The sequence below is a fragment of the Electrona antarctica genome (genome assembly GCF_951216825.1).
Source record: "Electrona antarctica genome assembly, chromosome: 4".
In the NCBI taxonomy this organism is placed as follows: Eukaryota; Metazoa; Chordata; class Actinopteri; order Myctophiformes; family Myctophidae; genus Electrona; species Electrona antarctica.
Window position 1 is genome coordinate 8,230,722 of NC_136809.1, and position 17,903 is coordinate 8,248,624.

General features: G+C 42.5%; 1 protein-coding gene across 2 annotated transcripts in view; it reads left to right on the top strand.

Moving 5' to 3' along the window:
• LOC306922204 (uncharacterized protein) overlaps positions 1-17,903 on the top strand; it is a 104,389-nt gene that overhangs the window by 16,143 nt on the left and 70,343 nt on the right. For both annotated transcript variants that reach the window (XM_079499606.1, XM_079499607.1), the window contains exons 3-7: positions 2,137-2,296; positions 3,731-3,785; positions 4,128-4,209; positions 8,493-8,608; positions 10,340-10,508. In XM_079499606.1, the coding sequence (XP_079355732.1) occupies positions 2,137-2,296; positions 3,731-3,785; positions 4,128-4,209; positions 8,493-8,608; positions 10,340-10,508 (582 nt within the window). The remainder of the gene's footprint in view (positions 1-2,136; positions 2,297-3,730; positions 3,786-4,127; positions 4,210-8,492; positions 8,609-10,339; positions 10,509-17,903) is intronic.

The window sequence follows — 17,903 nt, forward strand, 5'->3', positions numbered from 1 at the left end:
CGAGCTTGTAGGTCTGCTATTTTTGAAAAATCGTGAAAATGCGGCACAAATCTTTGAATATATTATCTCAGAGCGAACGTTTTTAACTCAAATCTTTGCTTCTGAGGGGTTCCTGGAATAACATATTTTCAGATGGGGGTCGGCGGCCAATTACATATATTTTTGGGGTCCTTGACATGAAATATTGAGCACCACTGCACTGATACAGAAACATGAGGTATATCAGAAAACTGTAAGAATTCTCGACGGCAGGCCTAAATGGGTTAAACTAAAGCCTCAAATATGTGATTGCTTCAACTGGTTGGCTGTTAGGTGGAACGGCAGCAACAGAGAATGATAATACCTAAACATCATTAATAACCTGTTAGGTGGAACGGCAGCAACAGAGAATGATAATACCTAAACATCATTAATAACCTGTTAGGTGGAACGGCAGCAACAGAGAATGATAATACCTAAACATCATTAATAACCTGTTAGGTGGAACGGCAGCAACAGAGAATGATAATACCTAAACATCATTAATAACCTGTTAGGTGGAACGGCAGCAACAGAGAATGATAATACCTAAACATCATTAACTGGTTGGCTGTGGAACGGCAGCAACAGAGAATGATAATACCTAAACATCATTAATAACCTTTAGGTGGAACGGCAGCAACAGAGAATGATAATACCTAAACATCATTAATAACCTTTAGAATGATAATACCTAAACATCATTAATAACCTTTAATAACCTGTTAGGTGGAACGGCAGCAACAGAGAATGATAATACCTAAACATCATTAATAACCTTTAGGTGGAACGGCAGCAACAGAGAATGATAATACCTAAACATCATTAATAACCTTTAGGTGGAACGGCAGCAACAGAGAATGATAATACCTAAACATCATTAATAACCTTTGATGATAATGATAATGATAATACCTAAACATCATTAATAACCTTTTATAGAATGATAATACCTAAACATCATTAATAACCTTTAGAATGATAATGATAATGATAATACCTAAACATCATTAATAACCTTTGATGATAATGATAATGATAATACCTAAACATCATTAATAACCTTTAGAATGATAATACCTAAACATCATTAATAATAATAATACCTAAACATCATTAATAACCTTTAGAATGATAATACCTAAACATCATTAATAATAATAATACCTAAACATCATTAATAACCTTTAGAATGATAATACCTAAACATCATTAATAACCTTTAGAATGATAATACCTAAACATCATTAATAATGATAATACCTAAACATCATTAATAATAATAAAACCTAAACATCATTAATAACCTTTAGAATGATAATACCTAAACATCATTAATAACCTTTAGAATGATAAAACCTAAACATCATTAATAACCTTTAGAATGATAATACCTAAACATCATTAATAACCTTTAGAATGATAATACCTAAACATCATTAATAACCTTTAGAATGATAAAACCTAAACATCATTAATAATAATAATACCTAAACATCATTAATAACCTTTTCAGTCGTGAGATTTTAGTTTTGCTTTATTCCAGTTGTTCCCAAAGTGGGGTCCGGGGACCCCCAGGGATCCTCCAGGGAGTTCCAGGGGGTCCCCAGGGGTCCGGGGACCCCCAGGGATCCTCCAGGGAGTTCCAGGGGGTCCCCAGGGGTCCGGGGACCCCCAGGGATCCTCCAGGGAGTTCCAGGGGGTCCCCAGCTAAATGATACAGTAGTTTGTAACCAATTGGACCCTTATGGGTCTGTAACTCTGAGAGTTACAGACCTGTTAGTAACGGGTCCATTTGGTTCCATTTGTACACTCTCAGAGTTAAATTAACATTGATTTTACAATATAAATTGGGGGTCCCAGTCCCAGAGATAGAAACACCATTAAATGGGGGTCCGTAGACTAATGCATGTCAAACTGGGGGTTCTTGGAATTAAAATGGTTGAGAATCACTGCTAGAGCCGTGAAAATCTTCTCTTATCTTCTCTCCCTGGCATAATACTTTCTAATGGGAATCCGCGGGCTGATGATAAGTGTCAATTTGGTGGGTCCTTGACATGAAAAAGTTTGGGAACCACTTGCTTCATTCCATGTCTTCTTCTTCTTGCCCTTCTCCAGACTCCTATGGCATCCACGAGCGCGACGAGCACGAGCGCTTGACCCACGGGCGCCAGCTGAAGATCTACCTGCCCAAGAACGTGGCTAGGCTGGAGTTCATTCCGGCCGGGAGCTATCAGATGAACACGCTGTGGGAGGAGAGCGACAGGCACACTCACAGGTCAGATGAACACGCTGTGGGAGGAGAGCGAAAGGCACACTCACAGGTCGGCCACCGCGTTCTCCATTGTCACTCTGAAGAGGCAGTGTTCTTTTCAAAATCATTTTATTTAGGTTTTATAACAGAAGCCCAAGGGCAAGTATGAATGTCATCAAGTCACAGGTTCTTAGAAGAAAAAAAAACATCAGATTTTACACAAGAGTACAGCCTTCAGTGGTCAAATGTAGTCAGTTACATATTATAAGGAATAGGTTAAACCGCTCTTAAGTATCAGTGACTCAAAGAGTTAAACAAACATATCAATCTCAGAGATCATAGGGCAGACATAATGAAAAGACTATGTTGTTGCGCAAAACATGCCCCTTCAAGACAAAAGAAAAAACATTTTCTCTTCTTCAAGTCCCAATTTAGTAAAGCCTCTCTAACCCCCACAATCAGTCAAATTGAAGAAGCAGTGTTGATTTTGAAGCACATTTAGATTTTAGTTTTTAGTCATAGTCGTCTTGGAATAGTTTTAATTTAGTTTTAGTCACATTTTAGTCAGCCTGGAATGTTTTTGTGTTAGTCTAGTTTTAGTCTACTAAATATCATAAGATTTTAGTCGACGGGAAGCATGAGTTCAAGTCCGTTGCTCTCCCCAGGTTGGCGGAGGGTGTGTAGAGCCCAGGATCACAATAGATAATTGACACAGGGGTGAAAATGGGTTACAAAATCGTGGGATAAAAATTAAAAGAAAGGAAGATTTTAGTCGACTAAATCTACAGTTGATTTAGTCGACTGAAATGTATTTTGGCGGGCCTTGATGCCGTCATAATGGCTGATTTTACACTTGCTCAAAATAGCAGATCTACAAGCTCACAACAGCCTCACACGTTATACTAGCGTCCTCATTTTTTATTATTATTTTGTTTTTAGCTTGCTACCCAACTGACCCTTATAAAGAATGGTTGGAACACATTTAAAACATGTGATTGTTTGTGTGAAGCTACTTGTATTCTATTAGCTCTGTATATTTGTTGTTGTTCTGTATGCAAAAACATACAGATAATGTTGTACTAGTATGTACTGTATGCCAGGGGTTCTCAACCCGTGGGTCGCGACCACTCGGGGGGTCGCCAAATTATTTTAGGGGGTCCCCAAATTATTTTCACGATTTTTCAAAAATAGCAGACCTACAAGCTCGTAGCGCGCCACTCGGTGGCGCACTATGAGCTTGTAGATCTGCTATTTTTCAATAGCTAAATTATAACAATGCTTAAAACACCAAAAGGGGTTCCCGCCCAAAATGGTTTAAGGTTATTGTAGCAGTCAATTTATATTGGGGGGCGGGGCGGGGGTCCCGAGACATTGCCAAAGCATTTCCGGGGGTCCCCGGCCAAAAACGTTGAGAACCCCTGCTGTATGCTAAAGTACTTCTTGTCTTGGTGTCTTCAGAGGAAGAGGCAGAGTTACTGGAGATGGCAGCGACAGACGCTGGTACCTCGACAAGGTGACCATGAATCCATTCAATCCATGAATCCATGCCTTCAGAGCATTTTGTAGAAATCAGGCCTGGGCAATATTATGACCTCAATCAATATCATGATTAACACTTGTGGTTTTTCTGGTTTATCCTCGTAGCAACCAGCTAGATTTTGTATTGACCTGTACTTTAGTTTGAACTGTACCCAAATGTACTACAAATTGAATAAAAAAATTCAATCAATCAATGTGAAGGTAGCAGATCTACAAGATCACAACGTGTTGCGATGCAACGTGTTGTGAGCTTATAGATCTGCTACTTTTGTTATTTTTACTCGGCACCAACAATACGCTGCATTCTGTGTGTCAGGTGACATTTGAGGACGAGGGAACATACACACGAAAAGACTTCTGGAATAAAGAAATCTCCAATGTCAAAGTGGTAATTGTAGGTAAGTGTGCAGTCCTGTTTTCAGTCTATAAAATAGCAGGATTGTTGAGTGGTAAAAAAAAGCCCTGATGTTTACCCTAGAAGGTGGTATGACATTGGTACGATAATTACATTTAATGCTCAATTCAAACTGTATTCCAAACACTCAGGTTCCCATAGAGTTATACATTATATTATTAGACAGAACACACAACATAAAATAACTAAACAAGCTAAAAATCACAAATAGAGGCTGACTCTAGTCTCCAGTGTTTATGCAGCCTGGATGAGGACCGGTGACAGCTCTTCCTAGGATTAACTATATCCTCAATAATACTACAGGCCAGATGCTCAATTGCGTTATGTTGGAAAAATGTCAATGCCCCTACGATCGACCAGTTTGGCACATGAGAAACTAACTGTAATTAGGAAGAAACCTGCTGTATTCTATAAGATTTGGGAGAGGTTCTTAGACTTCATTAAGTGAGGTGATATTGAAGAGGCTTTGGATGTATAGTGGTTAATTGGAGTAGTCAGCTGTAGGGTGGGGGTAGGGAACTGTGATGGGGACATTGTGCATTTGTTTGTTTAACAGTTTAAGGGCCCCAGACGGAGATCACCGTCAAGTTCACGGTCAGTTGCCCGAGACGGAGATTGATAAATAGGACGGAGATTAATGATATCAAAACCAGTCGCATCGCTCCACAGCCTAGGAGCGCTTGTTGCCCAATCCTCGGTGTTGCACAACAGTGACACGTCATCGAAAATGTTCCCTGCCTGTTTAGCGGACGAAAACGAAAATCTTAAAACGTTCATAACTCGCGATCTAAATCATCCCGTCTAATTATGAAAAAAGATCCTGTGTTAGACGGCGCTCCGCGGTCCAGTCGCTAGTCGCGATAGATTTATTTTTTGCTTTGTATTTATGGACATATCCTGATGTTTCCTTGAAGATTTTGTTTAGTGTTTGTGCTGCCATGTGGGTGTGGGGGGGGGAAATATATGTGAATAATTGCTTTGCAAATACTATGTTTTAAAGAAATATCAATAAACACATAATACTATTCCAGGACTCATATAAGCAGGGCATGAATCCATACATAAGAGAGCCTCACGTGTCAGGAATCAGGATGTAAAAATCTGCTAAATGACATCGTGAATGTCATTTGATTTAATCCACCCAAAAACTGGGATCATCTTGTTATTAGCATTCTAACATCTGCGTTCCCATAGACGGCATAAGACCAGCGGATTTTCCATTTCCGCTTTTTTTCTTTTCAACGGACCGTTACCGGAGTGTTATGAGCGCATACAGGACACAGTTGATCATCGTAATTAACTGATATTAAAAAAGGCAATGTCGGCGCCGAGCGCCATTAGAAAACGCGATAGGTTGCTGCGATTTCGGCGATAAATTAGTTAACGAATTTGGCTGCAGGCATACACAGAACTCGGTTCAGCTTAGCATATCAGATACGTATTTGTAGGTAAACACCTGTAGCTGATGCTCTCACATGGCCACAATCTGTAGGTAAACACCTGTAGCTGATGCTCTCACATGGCCACAATCTGTAGGTAAACACCTGTAGCTGATGCTCTCACATGGCCACAATCTGTAGGTAAACACCTGTAGCTGATGCTCTCACATGGCCACAATCTGTAGGTAAACACCTGTAGCTGATGCTCTCACATGGCCACAATCTGTAGGTAAACACCTGGAGCTGATGCTCTCACATGGCCACAATCTGTAGGTAAACACCTGTAGCTGATGCTCTCACATGGCCACAATCTGTAGGTAAACACCTGTAGCTGATGCTCTCACATGGCCACAATCTGTAGGTAAACACCTGTAGCTGATGCTCTCACATGGCCACAATCTGTAGGTAAACACCTGGAGCTGATGCTCTCACATGGCCACAATCTGTAGGTAAACACCTGTAGCTGATGCTCTCACATGGCCACAATCTGTAGGTAAACACCTGTAGCTGATGCTCTCACATGGCCACAATCTGTAGGTAAACACCTGTAGCTGATGCTCTCACATGGCCACAATCTGTAGGTAAACACCTGGAGCTGATGCTCTCACATGGCCACAATCTGTAGGTAAACACCTGTAGCTGATGCTCTCACATGGCCACAATCTGTAGGTAAACACCTGTAGCTGATGCTCTCACATGGCCACAATCTGTAGGTAAACACCTGTAGCTGATGCTCTCACATGGCCACAATCTGTAGGTAAACACCTGGAGCTGATGCTCTCACATGGCCACAATCTGTAGGTAAACACCTGTAGCTGATGCTCTCACATGGCCACAATCTGTAGGTAAACACCTGTAGCTGATGCTCTCACATGGCCACAATCTGTAGGTAAACACCTGTAGCTGATGCTCTCACATGGCCACAATCTGTAGGTAAACACCTGGAGCTGATGCTCTCACATGGCCACAATCTGTAGGTAAACACCTGTAGCTGATGCTCTCACATGGCCACAATCTGTAGGTAAACACCTGTAGCTGATGCTCTCACATGGCCACAATCTGTAGGTAAACACCTGTAGCTGATGCTCTCACATGGCCACAATCTGTAGGTAAACACCTGTAGCTGATGCTCTCACATGGCCACAATCTGTAGGTAAACACCTGTAGCTGATGCTCTCACATGGCCACAATCTGTAGGTAAACACCTGTAGCTGATGCTCTCACATGGCCACAATCTGTAGGTAAACACCTGTAGCTGATGCTCTCACATGGCCACAATCTGTAGGTAAACACCTGTAGCTGATGCTCTCACATGGCCACAATCTGTAGGTAAACACCTGTAGCTGATGCTCTCACATGGCCACAATCTGTAGGTAAACACCTGTAGCTGATGCTCTCACATGGCCACAATCTGTAGGTAAACACCTGTAGCTGATGCTCTCACATGGCCACAATCTGTAGGTAAACACCTGTAGCTGATGCTCTCACATGGCCACAATCTGTAGGTAAACACCTGTAGCTGATGCTCTCACATGGCCACAATCTGTAGGTAAACACCTGTAGCTGATGCTCTCACATGGCCACAATCTGTAGGTAAACACCTGTAGCTGATGCTCTCACATGGCCACAATCTGTAGGTAAACACCTGTAGCTGATGCTCTCACATGGCCACAATCTGTAGGTAAACACCTGTAGCTGATGCTCTCACATGGCCACAATCTGTAGGTAAACACCTGTAGCTGATGCTCTCACATGGCCACAATCTGTAGGTAAACACCTGTAGCTGATGCTCTCACATGGCCACAATCTGTAGGTAAACACCTGTAGCTGATGCTCTCACATGGCCACAATCTCGGGCGCTCGTCCCGGAATCGGCAGCTGATCTACAAGCAATGCTGTTGCGCTTAGGGGTGTTACAGCTGATACATTGTAACAGCGATACGATACGTATCACGATACATGGTTGACGATACGATACATGGTTGACGATACGATACATGGTTGACGATACGATACATGGTTGACGATACGATACATGGTTGACGATACGATACATGGTTGACGATACGATACATGGTTGACGATACGATACATGGTTGACGATACGATACATGGTTGACGATACGATACATGGTTGACGATACGATACATGGACGATATTGGTTTATTATGGCGATACGATACATGGACCATATTGGTTTATTATGGCGATCCGATTCAATGATTTGAAATCGATACAGTAACTATTTAAAATACATTGACATTATTTTAAACTAAGTAATTAAACCCCTTTTTCTCTTTTTTCTTCTAAAAATTGCTAAATACCACGCACAAAAATGTAGTATCGATTATCTGCATAGCAACCGATTCGATACCGATTATTTTGAGCATTGCAAAACAATACGATACGATACATAGTCAATGTTGCTGTTTTCATTTCGATATACTTCGATTCTTGAAATTAAAATCGATTTTTCGATGCAGTTGCTATATCGTTACACCCCTAGTTGCACTGCTTTGTGAGCTTCAAGACCGATTATTTTCGGTGAAAGAGATTTGGTGTAAGAGGGCAAAAATTAGGGAACCAGGTCTGTATTCTGTAACTGTGAGAGTGTACAGTATGCATTTGTACTCATTGAAATTAAAAACGTTTAAAAGAAAACACAGATCTAGTCTCACATCACAGCTCTAACGTACAGTAAGACCAAAATGTCCACCATATGAAGATCTTCAGTGGTACTGTGTGTATGTATGTATGCCATGTTGCTTTGCTGCTGAATAACAAGTGCAATTGATGAATCAGCCAGTCTCTTTCTCACCCCCCCAGCCAGGAGCGTGTATTCCAAGTGTATAGCAGGAGAATCGCTCAAAGTTGACCTGGAGGGCTTGCGTCTAGAGGAGGCCAACCTTGACTTCTCTTCGGAGGGAGGAAATTATACACTGGTAGGATGCATGGATGGATGGATGGATGGATGGATGCATGGGTTGTTATGGGTAAATGTATTGATGAGGGGGCATTCTGAGAGATGTATGGAATACTGCAGCATGCCCCTAGTAGGGATGTTAACCCATTTTGACCTGAGATCAGATTCTAAAAGAATCTTCTAAATCCTGACAGTTTTCTGAAAAAGCTATGTTTCTATGTCAGTCGTTCTTCGATTTTTTCAAAAATAGCAGACCTACAAGATCTACTTGTAGATCTGCTATTTTTCAATAGTTAAAGCATAACATAATGCTAACACCAAAAGGGGTTCCCGCCCAGAATGGGTTAAAACAAAAAGCATCTTATCGTATCTGTGTCATTTTAGATTTTAGCGTTGTCTGTTCAAAAACAGCGGATCTACCAGCTCACAGCATGTCACTTTGTGCCGTGCTGCGAGCTTGTATATCTGCTATTTTTGAGCACCTTCAAAATGTTTGAAAGTGTGAGAAGTACTGAGTTAGAAGGCATTTGTAGAATCATTTGTTAATGAATATTAACATTTATTATTAATGCTATAAACACAATCATTGTTTTTCTTCTATCATTGTCTGTCTTCCATACTATGTATCAAGGGCTTCAGGATAAAAAATAAAAAAGGCGGTATTTCTCCAATAAATAATCGATCATTTCAATTGTAAGAGCTTCAAAATGTCTTCTAAATCTGGTCAACATGGCCTGCAGTAGGCTATGCACTGGACAAATGTGCATGACATTATAGCAATAAACTAGAAATACGAGGAAATGTTAGAGGGAGAAACCGTATCCAACTCAATCAACTTTAACGACTGCCCGACAGGAGCTTTCATGTAATGCACGGAAAGACTACCAGTGAGACGCCCTGAGGGCGAGAAGTCTCATGCACGCATCCGCCTGGGTGGCGGCAGACTGCTGGGTGAGCACTGGTGCTTTGGCATGGGGGGGTCGCATCCGCCTGGTTGACGGCAGACTTCTGGGTGAGCACTGGTGCTTCGTCATGGGGGGAGTGCTCAACATATGGAATGAATGTTGTACTGGCCATATATGGAGCGTGTCTTGAGTGTACAGGATTTTATGAGGTTAGATCAACATATGGAATGTCAGAACAGGAAGGACGGATAGGGAAGGATCAACATATGGAATGTCAGAACAGGTCTGCTCCATATATGCAGATCTAGGTGATCAACCGTTTCGGACGTGGCGTGGCTCGCCGGAACCGGCAAGCGGGCGCCCTGTGAATTATTATTGCTTGGGTGATATTACATGTGTGAAATGAGGTTTCAGAAAGAGTAAATATGCAACAGTGGTTCTCAAAGTGGGGTTCAAGGACCCTCAGGATTCCTTGAGGTGGTTCCAAAACTAGTCCAAAACAAAAACCTTTCAGGTGACTAAAATATGACTTAACCCATTCTGAACGGGAACCCCTTTTGGTGTTAGCATTATGTTATGCTTTAGCTATTGAAAAATAGCAGATCTACAAGCTCATAGCACGCCACCGAGTGGCGCGCTACGAGCTTGTAGGTCTGCTATTTTTGAAAAATCGAAAAGACGACTGACATAGAAACATAGCTTTTTCAGAAAACTGTCAGGATGTAGAAGACATTTTTAGAATCTGATCTCAGGTCAAAATGGGTTAAACTAAATGCATTTTTATTCAAAAGACTAAACAAAATCAAAATTATAAACCCCCTCCTGCACTCTCTTCTTCCCCCCAGGTGAGAGATGGTGCGACAGTGTCTCAGGACCTGGCCGACTACTTTGACCGCGTCAGGACCCACTCGTCCAACATCGAGATCCGACACGTCAACACCACCGACGAGGGCCGCTACTACCTCCGGGACAGGAAGGCCCGCCTCGTCTCTGTCACCAGGATGGACCTGACCGGTGGGTCACATATATATACTCAGGCGTTGACACTAAGGGTGGGGTTTACTTTCAGGTTGCCTGACCGGGCAAGTGTTCATTTGAGTGAGGACGCAACCGCCTGTAAACACAACACAGGTTGTCTGTCTAATCACCTGAACGTGGCCAGAGCGCTCTGTCTTCTGGTCTGCATGGAATGTAAAATAAGAGCACTTTAAGGTTCTGTTTTCACTGTTGTTACACTTAATATAAAATAAGTGTAAACCCATAGTCATATTCATAGCTATGTAGGTATTTGGCATAAAAAAATAGTTATGACATTTTTTATCACACATCCCCAGAAAGTAAAAAAAACAAAAAAAAACAGGTGTTAAATTGAATGGTAATTCAAATTGTACCTATCATTTTATAATGAACTATTTACTTTTCGGGCAAGTGGGCCTGACACGTGGGCAAGTAGAACATGACCTGTACTTGCCCGACGGGCAAGTACAGGCAGAGTCTGAGCCTCTGAGACCTTAGTGTCAACCCCTGCATACTTGGTTGGTTGTTCTGACATTGTTGCAGTGTAGAGTTGACAGTCACAGCTCCGTCGGACTGCATATTTGTCCTGGTTAGGCCTGTCCTGTCAGTTAACCAGTGATGACATGGTCACACAGCTAAGCTGCTAGACTGTGGACAAAATGACACACGCCCATTCAAGCCAACTGTGCAAAAGGCCATGTACATATAGTCCATTGGAGACACACACACATGCATGCAATCACTTAAACAGAAACACATGCTTGTGTGTTACTGATATAGTAAAACATAAGACTTTAAAGGCATATTATTCTTGCATTTTCTTCCCCCTCTATCAGTAAATCTGGGGCTTGCGTTTCCCCGATGGTGTGTGTTGAACTTGAAGGCAGTGCTGTAATGGTGATTTTTTTCCCCCGGTGGTACAGCATTTTATAATGACCTAACGTGTGCGCATGTGCACAGAACAGCTCATAGCCTAGTAGTGTAGGAGAGTTTTAGATACACAAACGCAAAAGTACACTTAAAATAATCAGACTACTTCTTTACTGCTTTGCTTTGGACAAATCTCTTCTTTGATAGAGGATGAGGCATTCTTGTTGCGTGCAAACCGAACACCACAGATGCAGTGGTCTACTCCTGGAGCCATACTGCAGTGTTGCTTTTAGACCGTAAATGGTAAATGGTGCATTTATATAGCGCCTTTATACAAGGCGATTTACATAGATTGTGCATTACATTTATCCATTCATACACCGATGGCGGCGGAAACCATGCAAGGCACCAACCAGCACATCAGGAGCAATTAGGTGTTCAGAGTCTTGCTCAAGGACACTTCGACACTAACTCTGGGGGAGCCCAGGTTCGAACTGGCAACCTTGCGGTTACCATCCAGCCACTCTACCCCTGAGCCACCTGTATGAGACCGTTAAACCTGTTGTTATGCAAAGTAGCCATTTGATTTGATTTTGGTACTTGACACGCCGTGAATTAGCCATTTGATTTTGGTAGTACTTTACACGCTGTGCATTAGCCATTTGATTTGGGTACTTCTAGTGCACTCACCGCCAGTAAACATGTTATGCAAGTAACCACTGGAGTTGGGTAGGCTATACTTGGTGCGTCTTCTCTTGAATCTAGGGAGACGCGTTCTAACGTGCACGCGCGTTCACCGTACCGTGCCGTACCTGCGCATGCACGTCAGGGTTTTTTGGTACCATGCTGTGGCACCCCGTGCAACAAGCATGACACCACTGGTTGAAGGACAATCTGCAGACGAGGAGCAACGCTGAATTGGGAATATGTATTTAGACAAGTAAGTCTCTCTTTCATAGTGTTTCTTCATATAAAACGTAGCGCTCTCTATGTAAACCAACAAGTATTGTAAATTCACATTTAGCTAAGCCCCGCCCTCTCCCACTTAGACACTCCCACTTGGACACTTTCCAGCCAGGCTCATCCATTCCAATGTAAATATGATGGATTTTACACATGAAATACTGGTTCATGGTTTGGAACCAGACCTTCAAAATCTCTTCCAAATCCATCAACAAGGCCTGCCATATGCAACTGGAAAAATATGTGCGTGACATTTCTTTCATAAAACAATGTTTTATCATATAAGAAAACTATTGGTGGAGAGGTTTGTCTAACCCATGTTATGCTTAGCTGTGATTGGACCATAGCAGTTTGGGGAGGGGCTTAGCTATAGGTCAATTGTGCTCGTCTTATTGGGCACAGCCTCATGAAGCTTTTATCCTGCCAAAGTGTATTTGAAACAGTACGTTTTAACAGCGGGAGACCTTAGAGACCCATGGCGAGCGTCGCTTGAATTTCATTGGCTATCGCCCAATGGCCCACTATCGCCGGGCGACGTCGCCCAAAAGATTAATTATTTTTATCTTTTCGGCCGACGTTCCTCCGCCCACTTTTCGACCATCGCCTGCTATCGCCTCTATCTCCAGTAGTTGCCAGTAGGCAGTGGCGTGCACAGACATTTAGAGGGGCAGGTGCTCAAGTTAAAAAAGGGCACCTTGTGCAGCGCGTGGAACCGGCCGGTTGCCTTAATCTATTTTGGGGCGGGAACCCCTTTTGGTGTTAGCATTATGTTATGCTTTAGCTATTGAAAAATAGCAGATCTACAAGCTCATAGCGCGCCACCGAGTGGCGCGCTACGAGCTTGTAGGTCTGCTATTTTTTTTTCTCAAAAGGGCACATTGCCAAAAGGGCAGGGGGTGCTCTAGCACCCCCTAGTGTCTATCTGTGCACGCCACTGCCAGTAGGGTCCCATTGACAAATAATGCACTTCCGGAAAATTCCTCTGGCCGTCGCCCGCTGTTAACACGTACTGTAACAGATGCTAACGCTCCTGTTAACACGTACTGTAACAGATGCTAACGCTGCTGTTAACACGTACTGTAACAGATGCTAACGCTGCTGTTAACACGTACTGTAACAGATGCTAACGCTGCTGTTAACACGTACTGTAACAGATGCTAACGCTGCTGTTAACACGTACTGTAACAGATGCTAACGCTGCTGTTAACACGTACTGTAACAGATGCTAACGCTGCTGTTAACACGTACTGTAACAGATGCTAACGCTCCTGTTAACACGTACTGTAACAGATGCTAACGCTGCTGTTAACACGTACTGTAACAGATGCTAACGCTGCTGTTAACACGTACTGTAACAGATGCTAACGCTGCTGTTAACACGTACTGTAACAGATGCTAACGCTGCTGTTAACACGTACTGTAACAGATGCTAACGCTCCTGTTAACACGTACTGTAACAGATGCTAACGCTGCTGTTAACACGTACTGTAACAGATGCTAACGCTGCTGTTAACATGTACTGTAACAGATGCTAACGCTGCTGTTAACACGTACTGTAACAGATGCTAACGCTCCTGTTCTTTGCAAACATGTTCTTTGACGTTACTTAGTGTAGCAAATATTAAAAAATGTAACACTGTACCCCGTCCCCTTTTCACCCATCTCTTTTTAACAGACCCGGACGAACCAGCGGCGTCGGAATGGAATATCGGGATGTTCTTCCTACTGTCCAATATTGCTCAGTGGCTGTTCCCTGACACAGTGGCTGTTCCCTGACACAGTGGTTGTTCCCTGACACAGTGGCTGTTCCCTGACACAGTGGTTGTTCCCTGACACAGTGGTTGTTCCCTGACACAGTGGTTGTTCCCTGACACAGCGCAGACCGAATACAGCGAACGTTTTTAACTAAAATCTTTGCTTCCGGGGGGTCGCTGGAACCACATATTTTCAGATGGGGGTCGGTGGCAAATTACATATAATTCTGGGGGTCCTTGACATGAAATATGGAGTACCACTGATACAGAAACATGAGGTATTTCATAGGGATGTCCCGATACACTTTTTTCGCTTCCGATCCGATCCCGATACCTCAATTTCTGTGTTCGCCGATACCAAATACCGATATCAGTGTAGTGATCTCATGTTGTGTTTATAGCTATATCTCATGTTGTGTTTATAGCAGACTCATCACTCAAATGTGCACTTGCAGTTTGGGCAACTCCAAAGCAAACTCCACATGCCCCAACATTTTATTTACCTGCCATAGTGTCAACCCCTTACCCCTGTGTGGGATCTGTGGTTAGACTGACATATTCGCCGATACCGATATGACCCGATATGACAAATAAGGGCTGATCCGATACTTTTCCCAATACCGATACAGTATCAGGACATCTCTAGTATTTCTACTATTTCAGAAAACTGTCAGAATTTAGAAGACATTTTTTAAATTTCGGCGTCAGGCCTAAATGGGTTAATCATTCAATCTACATTTTATAGCATTATATTACAATTATGCATGGCATATGTTCTGTGTACTTTATAGAGACAGTGTATTTTCTAAAATCAACCTGATAATAAACATATGACTGCAAAAAGTCTATTGGAGACGTGTGTATACATATGTAATGATGTGTTTGCATTTGTTTTGCTCTCATCACCAGCACCTGTCGTACATATATGTATTTATGCACATGGTTACAAGCTATTAAAAGTGTTTCTCATTCATTGATTACTTCATTGACCGGGTTATGACATTATTAGGTACCATACATTTGAAAGCAATGTGTAAATTAGGTTTTTATTAGCAATAAGACATTATAAATGAAAACAAAACAAAAGTAGTATTAAGTAAGTAAAGAAAATTGTGCAAAAGCAGTTATTGCAAATGAACTTATATGAATTAATGGTGGAACTCAATGGCTGTGGTGGTTCAGCAGATCCAGGTATCATCAACGTGGCAGCGGTGGCCGAACGGATTGCGGAGCGGTCTTGATACCGGAAGGTCGCCAGTTCGAATCAGCGGTCCGACACGTTAAAATTACCACCGCTGAAGTGCCCTTGAGCAAGGCATTGCCTTTTGCTAGCTAGTGCTTTAGAAAAATAACATCCAACGTTATCTGTCCGTTCTTTCAGACAGTCATGAACCTACACCATAAACACACGATAAAGGCACAATGTGTATTACAAAATGTAGAATATACCACACTCATTGTCCACCAGCTTCATATATCCTGCTTTGGGTGAGATGCTGTAGGTCTGTCATCTGGTGTGCGTCCATGCGTGCGTGTGCACGCCGCATGCACCGTTTGGGACAACAAAAAGTAATTTGGGAGGGGGGGCCGGGTGCTTCAGTATGACTATTTTAGAGGGGGAGAAGTGGGGGGAGCGGGCCGGAGGGGCAGGGCCAAGTTTGAATTCTGTATGCCAACAAACTTCCTTCTGTGTACAAAACACTGCAAGTTGCCTAGTATTACTTTAAAGTGAGTTAAAAGCACTGTCTGCAACAGCTAAAGCAAACATGCTCGTGTCAACATTTGGATCAACAGGAAGTTAATAGTACTTACCAGTAGTACTGGGATTGGTGGGTAGTACCAGTAGTACTGTGGGTACTACTGTGGGTAGTACCAGTAGTACTGTGGTAGTACCAGTAGTACTGGGATTGGTGATGCTCTATATTGTCTGAATCAACTTTGTTTGTGTTTGATTACATACTAAAAGTGTGACAGAGCTGTTTCAGCGTACAATGCACATTTTGAATTATCAATTTCTAATCACTGGAGCAATTCTTTTTGATTTCTTGTCCACATTTGGCGTTACATCATGGCAAGGTAACTACCCAACCCAAACCTTGAGTACTCGGGTACTCAATGTACTACATTGTTACAATATTACAATAATATTATGACATGTTTTGTTAGCCATGGCCCTAAAATTCTGGCCAAAACGATCAGGCCCAGACACACAGATCAGCTTGGGTGTTGGTGTCATTCTGTGAGACCTCCCTATCAAAAACAAACTTGATGTCAAATTGAATTTAGGTGTCACATGTGGGTATTGAATTAGCTTTATTTAGAGAATGACACTGTGTGGACATTTGACTTGAAAGTCTGCCAGGGCGAACTCTATTTTTAACAATAAAGCTACAGAGCTAAAGCCAACAAACTGGCCTATTTTTAGCTTTCCTGCACCCCACTCTCTTTTTCTCTCCCCTGGCTACGTGCCCTCCTCTCACACCATATTTTTCCTGAGTGTTAAATTCAATCTGGGAGTGCAGAAAATGGTACCAAATGGACTCGTAACGAACGGTCCATTTGGTACCATTTGTGCAATTCCAGAGTTGCAAGATAAGGGTCCATTTGGTTCCACTCTCACCTCTTTGTGCTCTCTCTCTCTCTCTCTCTCTCTCTCTCTCTCTCTCTCATCCTCCCACCCCATGCCGCCTTAGCCTTGTGTGGCCACGCAGGAATCTGCAGAGGGAAATAATACCCTGGCCAGTGTCGTGTGAGGCTATTGCCGCCTGTCCCCAGTGTCGTGTGAGGCTATGGCCGCCTGTCCCCAGTGTCGTGTGAGGCTATTGCCGCCTGTCCCCAGAGGACCGCATACCGACAATAATTGTCAGTAAGTGACAGTGACATCTGGGCTTTAACACACACATATAGACACGTGTAAAGTTTCCACACAAAGAGCTTCCAGTTCCAGTTTGACTATAGGATTAGAAGAAAGTTTTTGGAATGCAATATGGCGACGGAAAATACCCAAAACAAATTTCCGTAAGCCCCTTCCCACACCACTGAGCGAACACGCCTCAACGGAAAATGTGCATAATACTCGTGTATACAAAGAAAGAATGAGCTAACAGGAGGCAAACATCTATTATCTACTTTTCTCACGTCCATCCAGACCTCCACAAAGTTAGCGGAAATTCACTCAAACGCTCTTGTATAAAATATAAAGCGCAGTGAAGTAAAAAAAAAACATTAAAAACAATAAAGACAATAAAGCCTCAACATTTTGAAAGGGCCTTTCAATAAAAGCACGTTTTAACGACTTGAGAGAGTAACATAGCCGAAAATAGCCACTCTACTAGCTCACGAGTCACAACGTATCGCATGGTGACAGGTTGTGAGGTGAGCTTGTAGATTACCTATATATTCAGCAAAGAGATTTGGCTTAGAGGGGAAAAAACACACAAAGTCCAACTCAGGTCTCTTTTACTTACTAAGTCCACTGCCAACTCAGGTCTCTTTTACTTCCAGTAGGTATAGAGGAATTAAGTGGTCAAGAAGTGATACAAAAAGACAGTGATGTTCAAGAGTGGAGGATCTCAGGCTGCGTACTGACTGAGTTAATGACGCAAGAATGTAATTATGGGGCCAGCCCATGAAGTTCCTTCCTAAACAGATAGGCAAGCAATCAGAGAAGTATTAGGAGTCATTTATGTTCTCTCCTGCTTCTAGTTCAAAATCTAGTACCAGCGTTCTGCCCAATTTGGAACCTATTGAGTGTTTTCTTTTTTTTTGTAAAACACTATTTCCAAGGCAAGCAAGAAAAAATAGC